The sequence below is a fragment of the Alosa pseudoharengus genome, unplaced genomic scaffold, assembly GCF_046254945.1.
Source record: "Alosa pseudoharengus isolate Yale_2024_CS ecotype anadromous, Long Island Sound unplaced genomic scaffold, YU_APseudo_1.1 YU_APseudo_1.1_scf_3, whole genome shotgun sequence".
In the NCBI taxonomy this organism is placed as follows: Eukaryota; Metazoa; Chordata; class Actinopteri; order Clupeiformes; family Clupeidae; genus Alosa; species Alosa pseudoharengus.
Genome location: NW_027468718.1, coordinates 17,176,694 through 17,186,693, shown reverse-complemented (window position 1 = coordinate 17,186,693; position 10,000 = coordinate 17,176,694). Strand labels below are relative to the sequence as shown.

The 10,000-nt window shown below is 43.2% G+C and overlaps 1 protein-coding gene across 2 annotated transcripts in view; it reads left to right on the top strand.

Moving 5' to 3' along the window:
* The window catches only part of dachd (dachshund d), a 118,538-nt gene that overhangs the window by 74,704 nt on the left and 33,834 nt on the right, over positions 1-10,000 (top strand). Inside the window, exon 4 of one of the 2 annotated variants that reach the window (XM_076263398.1) lies at positions 5,799-5,885. The exons of the other annotated variant lie outside the window; for it this stretch is intronic. Within the exon in view, the coding sequence (XP_076119513.1) occupies positions 5,799-5,885 (87 nt within the window). The remainder of the gene's footprint in view (positions 1-5,798; positions 5,886-10,000) is intronic. 2 annotated transcript variants of the gene reach the window in all.

The window sequence follows — 10,000 nt, the reverse complement described above, 5'->3', positions numbered from 1 at the left end:
ATAGGAGTGAGGAGATCAGGGCAATTTGAAAAGACAATGTCACTTGGTGTAAATGTGATACGTGTAATAAATGACATTCAACCTTTCACACACGATAAGGCTTTTCAGTTTGTAATGTGAAATATGCGTGCGCTTAAAGTGCATGGAGTGCAGTATTGTGCCGATAGGTCACCCCGGCACAATCAATTATGGAGGACAGCTCCCAAAACGAGCGCATAATGCATTATCATCATCCCCCATGATTGTGTCGTGTCTGAGTGCGCGCCACAATGCTAGAGTGCAATTGTATTATTAAAGGCGATTAGAGCAACGATAACATTGCTACAATTAAAATGTAAGAGGGGACGGTTATCCTTCAGGATGCATCCATCATGCGTGGCGGAGAGTCAGCGACGGCGTGCGGCATCCACAGCCAAGGTTAATCCAGCTGTCAGTCCGAATAAAGCCGCGCGGCTTCAGGTGACGTCCGGATGGACTCATAAACCTGCTCTGTGTTGCAGCCTACAGTAGGCGTCTGTTGACCTGCCGCTGCCATATTTTCCTCCTCTTTAAAGAGACGAATAAACAAAGCAAAAACAAACTGAGCAAGTAGCTAACATGTAAAATGTATACCAGGCTCATAATGTACTCTATAAAGGAGTAAAATGGAGTCGTGAAAGGATCCAGTGAGCATTTGAAAAAACCTGCTCTCGTTGGAACACAAATGTGTTTTGTGCATCACATAACTTAATCATGGATGTAACGTAGTGCATGTATTTAGAGAGTGCCAGCTATTGATCTATATCTCAATTTGCCTTGAATGTGCTACTCATACAGCAGGGCTGTCAGTGACAAATTCCTCTTTCTCTGTAAGGGAATGTTTCTGTTCCTCCTGCTATCTTTCTTTCTCTCTCTTTCTCTCTCTCTATCACACACTCTCGCTCTCCCTGCCAGTGTCTGTTTGCCTCTCTCTCACTCCTTATCTCCCTTGCTCTCTATTTTAATCTTTATCTCTCTCTCTCTCTCTTTCTCTCTCTGCCTCTCTCTCTCTCTCTCTGTCTCTCTGAAGGCTAGCAGAGAGAGATCTGCCACAGGGCTGCTCTCATTTTGGTGATGGCAGCCTCCTGTCTGTGCTCTAGCGCTGGTCACCGGCTCCACATCAGGGTAATAATGACAGCTGATCTTTCATCTGGCGCTGGCCACATTTCAGACCCATCCATCTTCCAGCGCTAACGCTATTCTACTGTCGCTGGCTCGCCGCAGCACTGCCACGGCCTGGGCGCACGTAGCCCTGCAAGACCTCAAGTCGTTAAATTAGAAAAACATTAATTAAGAGGAGGTTGTTTTCCACCAGAGCCTCGTTCTTCCTGCACTATCTCTTTTTTTTTACTATCTCATCTTGATTTTCACCCGGAGAGTCATACTTGTCTGTATCTCTCTCTCGAACTAAAACATAAAAGTGATGATCCCGCAATGTGCGCCATGCGTCGGTGTCATTAGCATGTGACAGTTGTAACAGATTAACTCCCACGGAGGATGATGTGGGGCTAATTTCGTAATGAGAACAGATGATCCTGGTGACCAGGCCTCATCCCCTCAAAAAAAAGCAGCACTTGCGATGGCCAAACGCAAGCGCGTCGTAATGGATAATGCCACTCGATATATTTCATTTCGCCGTCCGAGTCGAATGACAACTGCTGGCCATTGACTGAAAGCAATCTTTTTAAAAGGGACCCTTTGCTAAGTATCAGATGGAAGTGATTCGTCCATATGCTTGGGTGTCACTGCCTCAGGGGGGAAGGGTGGATGCGCGGGAGCGGGCGCAGTTATTGATTGGTCTTGAATGGATCACGCCCTCCACGAATGCAGCAGTAAGTAGTAATAGTAGTAGTAGCAGTAGTGGCAGCAGATTTGTGAAGTGCCGGCCGCTCGCTGTGGTTTTGTTCAGAGTGATGTGGGGACGACGACTTTGAAGCGAAACCAATTCTGACCCAAATGGCCTTGTGCTTACTTAGTAATTCGTCCTGAGGGCTCATGTCTCGGTGTCTTTGACCGAGCAGATAATTATGTTAACCAGATCAAGTTACGCCACCGAAGCTACTGTCACCACAGCCTCATAATGCCTGATGCTGATGCTGTTACACTGTTATTGTTATTTTTCTTTTTGAAATATTTAATCCAAATTTAACTCAAATCAGAAGGCTGATCCCTTATTTCGTGAGAACATGATACAGTGTCTTGGGAAATTGTGTTTGGCATTTGCTGATCCCTCTGAGCAATCACTTAAGCAAATACTGAGGGGCAATTAAATGAGAGAAAAAATGGGACCCGAATTCCAAGCGTTTTTTTTTTTCAATAGCATTCTTTCTGTAAACATTTCTCTTGATAAATTGGGGGGAAAAACATTGTTCTCTCTTGTTTGAGCTTTTTCTTTTTTGGAGATCACAACGGTTCTTCTCTTTATTAATGTTCTAACTGTAATAACAGGTAGTATTATTGAAATAATATCCTATGCTCCATATGCCAAGCACTGCTTGTCCTGTTTTTATCTTCTCTGAGAGGGACAAAAAAAGACCCAGTTGAAAACAGTACTGGCTGTCTCCTCAATAATCCCAACCACATGTTTCCTTTGATGGTTCTGGGGTAGTGTAATTATGCTACCTCATCAAACCAAAGATGTTTTGTTATGCCATTATTTTTTTATAGTGCTCGCACTCACAAGTGTGTATGAGATGTTTTTTTTTAGCCCTCTGCTACTTATTAAAGCAGCCCCTGTGAAGATGTTTGTCAGAGCAGTTTGTTTAGTCTGACAGATTTGCATGTTAACGCATACATTTTTCTACTTCTGTGGGAAGCATCCCTGTCGAATGGCACGAATGTCTCTGCTTTGTTTGTGTGTGTGTGTGTTTGTGTGTGTGTGTGTGTGTGTGTGTGTGCGTGTGCATGATTGTGTGTCTGTTCAATTTGTCTATGTGATACTGGATAATATTTTCCGTGATGGAATTATTTTCTTACATTTTATTGTGTGCCCTATTTACTCGTGTCTCTAGTCTGTATGTGCACTGCAGGTATTTCCCTTTTTGTAACGAATTCAAGATGTTATTTTTTTATGATTAATGTTATTGGATAAACACACAAAAGCTTCAAAGTCTCCCTCAATGACACTGCAAAGGCTGTGGGTGGCCACATCAAAGTGGAGTACCTTGGGTTTCTTTAGGCCTTAATGAGAGCCAGGGTTTACCAGCCTTGACTTGAGTCTGCCATCTGTGAACGAGGAGAGCATTTTATATTACTGGCTGCAATGGCAGGCTCCTTGGCGTGTTTATGAAGGGGACTGCTACTTTTATATTCAAGAGCACCTCTCGAATACCTTTGTTCAGGCTTATTTTACTATCCCGTCAGCATCCTTGCCTCTCCATGCCGGATCATGGGCAGAATGTATTTACATTAACTAACATATAGACTGTCGGGGTTGAAGGTGGTGAGTGTTCTTTTTTTTTTTTAACAAATTTAAGATTTCGTTGAACAAACTTGCCACTTACATGTTTTTACAGTGGCCTCGAAAGCCCCAATTTAGCCACAACAAAGCGCTGCCTCCCAAGCTGTGTGTACAAACATCAGAGTTCATTACAGTCCACTTCTGCTCCTCCATCCCCACACCCCTCCCCTCCATTCTGTCTGCAGAGGGAGAAGAAGTGAGGGGAAAAACCGCTTCCTCCATTTTATGAGGTCAATTAATGGCTCACATTGGTTCATAGGAGTGGACAGCACGTACAAGTCATTTCCACTCCTCGGTAATCAAAAAATTAAGTTTGCCGAGATCAGGCCGCGAGACAGGGAGCCTTAATGTCAAAGCGACAATGAATGCAAATACCTTTGATATGAGTTTCCGTCTGTGTTTTTTTTCCCCTCTCGTTTGGCGTTTTATTTATTTATTTGTTTATTTTCTTTAGCCTGTTTGGGTCATTCGTGAATCAAAGGATTGGCTGGCGTGGCGTTTTTGCGTTTTGTTTGACAAGAGCATTTACAACCTATTGTTCCAGCGGTCCCCCCTCCACACCCAAACAAAGACAGATAGGCTTGAGACCAGTCATTTAATTAGCACCGGATCCACGGCTTTCGACTGCGGCAACACAATTATGCATTCCACAGGCGTCCGCAGGTCCTATTTCACGGAGGGGGGAGAGAAGTGCCAGAGTGAGAGAGCGAGAGAGAGAGAGAAAGCAAATCTTCTCGGAGGGCTCATACAGTACATCTTTCCCTTCCATTTAAGAGAAGGTAAATAGCAAAGACAGACAGCTTCATTAGACAGCTTCTGAGGGGCGGCGGGCGGGTGGATTGTCGCTTAAATAGTGGGCTTTTACCGGAGGGCACCCGGCAGCCATTCCCTAGATCAATTACAGCTGACATTATTGTTTGTCGTGAGCTCTTCCAGGACGTTGGGCTAAAGACACGGGCAGGACCGGGGCTCTCGTGCCACGGCCCCCGAAAATGTAATTTTCCTGCTCTTTTGCTTTCATTCCACAAACAATAAATCATTCAGTTGAAGAGATAATAAAGTGCCAAGTAGGAACTGGTTTAATTTTTGTCAAGGGAAATCTTTCCTCTTTCTCTCCCTCTCTCCTCTTTTTCACTCTCTCTCTCTCTCTCTCTCTGTCTAGTGAGGGATAATGCAGAAGTAAAAGAGAGCTGATGAGAACAGAGACACAGCAAGCCTTTATGTTAGCGCTAACCCCCCCCCCCCCCTCTCTCTCTTAGTCCACCCTTTCTCCTCCTCTCTGTCTGCCACCTTTTCATTACCTCTGTCCGAAAGGATGTGGTTTGCGTTTCAATATGTCACCACTCCTCTGGTCTGCAGTGGTTTGGATGGAAATGCTCGGGCTTAGTGCAGTGTGCAAGTGGGAGATCACAGTCTGCTTCGATTAGCTGAGTTAGCTGCCAACTCTCAGGTTAATAATTTTCTGTGATATCACATATCCGCTCACAAATTGAAAAATTGAAACAGTGCGATTGGATTATCCAAGTTTCGTGTGTGTGATGTTTTTTTTATTATTATTTGAAGGCATGCATATGTATTTAATTCTCTCTCTGTGATACTTGAAAACCACAGTGCGACTGGATAAACTGGCATTTCGGCAAATGTCTATTTGAAGTGAGAGGAGGACATAGACGCCCCTAATGCTTAAGATCCGACAGATCTGTGAACGATTTTGGGCCAGACCTGATTCAGAACCACTTCCTTCCCAGGGTTAAGCCCTTTTTCTTTAAAAAAAAAAAAAAAAAGCCTCAAACACATTTCAACATCTGACAGACTCCATGGGACAACACCAAGCACAGTAAACAAATCAGACCAATCCGTGTGTTTCTTTTACAGGCTGCCAATCGCATTTTGAAGTGAATCCCCAATTTCATAGTGATGGTCTTGATGCTTTTCCAAATTTAGAAGATAAAGAAGGAGGATTCTCTAAACCGATGCAAATTAAGTCCATTAGAGTCTCTCTTTCAAGTTGTGTGCTTCTCTCTTCACAAGGAGCAGTTTGTTTTCCCCGCACAGAGCCTGCTCTGTTCTCTCGTGCAATACCAAAATTGAGATCATTTCTCATTCTCCCGTATTAAAGAATTAAATTGGACCCATTAATTTGGAAGAGCATTCAGTTTAAACTGTCATTTAGACTATGATTATTCCAGTGAACTGTTTGATACAAACTGCAATGTATAATTATTTGCAATGTACTCCTACAGACACACAAACAATATACTCCTACAATACACACACTCCCCGTGTGCATGTGTGTTAATGTAAATGTATGTGTGTATAGGAAGGTGTTATGCAGACCTGGGGAGATTGATGGATCAACATTTCCATCTATCTGAGAGGTTATTAGTCAGCACAATGAGCTCAGGAGGTACGTATACTGGCCATCTTTGCTTCACAGACATAAAGTTAAGAGTCTTACTGTACAAGCCATGTGACTGGACTGACATATAGAGTCAGTGGGAGGAACATATAGCTTGTCTAGCTTTGTCATTGGCCAAACAAACATAATCAATCACTGGCGACATCCAGGTCACTTGGAAAATGTTCTATTCTGGATGACTATGGGGAATATCCCAATATTAGCCTATTCTTTTTTTCCAGTTACTTCAAGATGTTAATCCCTCTCTATTACTAAAGCTGATTTAAAACAAAATGTGGGTGACCAAAAGCATGTACTACTAACTTCCTTATTGTTTACCACGTTTAAGTCATGAACTCCTATACATGACGACTGTTTCAACACATTTTGTTTTGATAATCCTCTCAAAAAACTAAACCTCTGCTAGTTTAGCCTGACTTTTGTTGCTTGCCAGTTGGGACCCGTTGCCTTTGACATGAGAACACATGAGAGATGAATGTGGTGGCAATAGGAAAGTGAGGTGCATATTCAGGCAGAGACAGATTAGGAAATGAGTGCCAGTGAAATGCAACCAGTTCTCTACTTCTCCTTGTTTACTCGGAAACAGCTGTAACACATACAACAAGCACACACCTTGCTCAGTTCGTACATGCACACACACACACACACACACACACACACACACACACACACACACACACCTTTCTCAGTTCGTACAGTGATCATAAAGCAAAGTTATTGTGCAAACTTTGTGCAGAAAGCTATTCCGTATTTTCAGTTTTCAGTCAGAGCGGCTGGTCTAGTTTGGTGCTTTTTAGTGGTAAGCCAACTTTTAAAGATTAAAGGAAACTGAACAAACAAACTAAAACAAACAAACAAACAAACCAAAAATCAAGAGTTAGACTTCTGAGAAACAGAAGGCACAGAAGCTTACCTCTGTTCTCCTGTCTGCTGTTGTTAGTCTGTACCATGAGGAACTCCCTTTGTAGTGTGTTCAAATGCAGTCTGGAGTCACTTCCCCAACTGTGTCCCTGCCATAGTGGTATATCTCTGTTTGATACCACGTCATGTTTCAGTGGAGGGGACAGACAAAATACATAAATCTTTGTATGAATTCTAAAAGTACACTCAGATTTTGTGAATTATGAAGACCCAGATATGTGAAGTTTTATGACATAGTATGTTGTGGTATAATGTTATCAACAAAAGACTGTATCAACATACAACAGAATAACAGTGAAACGCTCATGGAAATGTGTGTGTTCCATTCTGTATAAATAATTACACTTGTATGGATTTGTACTTTGGATTGTAATTTGGACTTGTACTTCAAAAGAATGTTGAACAGACAAAAGTAACCAATAGCCATTGAGGTGTTTTAATAAACAGCAACAAGCATCACCTTAACAACTCAAGTGTTCCTTGTCCTCAGTGGACCAAACTGCTCTTTAACTGAGCTAAGTCCCCTGAATGGGGTCGGTGGTGCCCCTCGTTGGCTTACACTGAGGGCTGTCCTGTCCACTCTTGAATGGGCCATTATAGGAGCGACACATCACTTAAGCCATGCAGAACATGAAAGGAGGCAGAACTGGAGGACAAGTAGAGATTAGGGCCCCCAGAAAACAGTCTTCTACTGTATGGACTCCTCCCCCCCCACCCCACAAGAAGTGTGTGCCACACTCAAACACGCACACACATACACACACACACACACACACACACACACACACACACACACACACAAACACACACAGGCAGACACACACTGTGTGTCCATACACTGTGTGCCCATCAGCATAAGAGTTGTCATTCATGGCCCTCAGGACAAGAGTGGAGGTCTATTTGAATGACAAAACCAGGGGGAGTCATAATATCAGTCTTTAATAAGTATTTTCTCTCCGCGCTGTTTGTGTCTGCTCAGAATCCACCCCCCACCACACCCACCCCACCCCACCCCACCCGCGCTTTGCTCAGCGCCGCACAAAGGCGGGATAACAGTCAATCGGGCCGTGGAGTGCCTGTGAAAAGTAGCTATGTGCATGAATGCTCCTCTCAATTTGCTCCTGCCCGCCGCCCGTAAGTATCCTGCAATCACACGGCAATGGCGGCGCCACTTTTAATTGAGTCCAGTCGTGTGAGCCGTAATTGATTCAGACTCTGTACTCAACGAGAGGCGCCTTTTACAAGGTGCTGCTTGGCTTCACCACCACTCACCCCGTCGCCTCCCTCCAACCGATATCCTCCTCCTTCTCCTCCTCCTCCTCCTTTTTTGCTCTTTAATCTGCTTTTCCTTTTTAATGTTTGGGAAAGGACGGAACGTGTTTCCCGGTGAATCTGCGTCCCATCATTCTCATGGAAATGAATGTTTCTTTTCCAGAGGAAGAAAAGTGTCACAGAGAAGGAGAGCTGTTTTCTCTCTCTCTCTCTCTCTCTCTCTCTCTCTCTCTCTCTCTCTCTCTCTCTCTCTCTTGTCTTCTTTTTCTTTCTTATTTTGTCCTCTGCCCAATCTGTTTTTTCCCCCTTTCTTTTGGAGTGCGGTTCGATGCAGATCCAGGCACTCACTGAGCCCCTCTTGGCCATTGATGCCACTTTCATACCAAAGCAAAGAGTTGTTTTATGGATTAGCCCTCTGTTTTGCTTCCCCCTTTTTGTACCTTGAGCCAAACAACAAAAAAGAGGGAAAAAATAAAATAGAAAAAATAATAAAGACCCCCCCCTTCTCCCACACACACACAAAAAATAAAAGTGACTCAATCAATTTCACCGGAGATACTGAAGTTTTCTTTAAAGCGTTTGTGTGTGGCGCCTTTGAAAGAGGAAGACCAAAACTCGCCTACACCCCAACCTCCACTCCCCCATCCACTCCTCCACTGCCAGACCCCCCCACCCCTCACACACACACACACACCTTCCCCATCATACTTTTTGATCCCCCCTGTTCAAAGAGACAGGGGAGCGCGAGTGGGTCCTCAGTTCAGGGACAGACTTGTGGATCTGACCTTATTTGTGTGCTCGTGTCCTTTGAAAAAGGGGACAGTTTCCCCTCCACCTACTTAATCACTGTCTGGAGATGCAGCACGGCACAGGCACTTCAAGTGATGCTCTCTCTCTCTCTCTCTCTCTCTCTCTCCTCCTCTAGTGCTAACTTTCTTTTTTTTCCCATGTCGGCCTCTAATACAGTACGCTTAATTTTTATCAATTAGAAGGCCTTCCTCTGACCAAAATAATTTGTGTCACCCTCAGCAAAGTTAATAGAATAGCAAGTTTATTCTGGACTTTTAAAAAGAATCTGTGACATTATAAATGCACAAAAAAGTGAGGCTAGATCTTTGGTCCAGAGTGTTCTAATTAGCCTGTAGCTAGCCTCATTTGAAGACAGTGCTATTTTTTTCCCTTCTCTCTATCAGCAAAACTTAACTAGTCATTTGGGTAATGGCTTTCATAGCCAGCCTTTTTTTCACAGCGGTTCTTTTTAATGCATTTAGTATTAATGGAGAGGATATTTCCATAATTTTCCTTTTACTCCACATATCTTAATTGACTGTTGTTTTTAAGGCTGTGTAAACTCTTACAGCAGATACTTTGGGTATATATCTGTGTGTGTGTGTGTGTGTGTGTGTGTGTGTGTGTGTGTGTGTGTGTGTGTGTGTGTTCATGTGGACATACTTATCTTTATTATTATTCTAATTACTGTAATTGTATCTATTATTAAACAGGGAAGTAAAATATTTATGTCTCTTGCTAATAAAAAGTTACGACTCCAAAATATACAGTGGGGAAGTATCAAGTTATGTACAGGGGATTATTATTTTAATACATGTACTGTATATTATTGGAGTTCCCTGCTGTTCTGCTGGTTCTAGTTGGTGAGGAGTGAAGTATGTTTCTCTAAGCTATTTACTCTTTAGGAGTCACTTTAAGTTTGATAAACACGACTGTATTGAACCGGAGTTCACCCTCCGTTCTTTTGATTGTGGGATCACAGTGTGTTTTGTTGTTGTCCGAGAGCCATTTAAACAGACGTCCGCGTCTCTATCAGTCACGGGGAGTCGATGTAAAAAGCCACTGACCGGTGACCATGTTCCCTTTTGTTCTCCCCTCCCTCTCTTTCTTTTCTTTCTCTC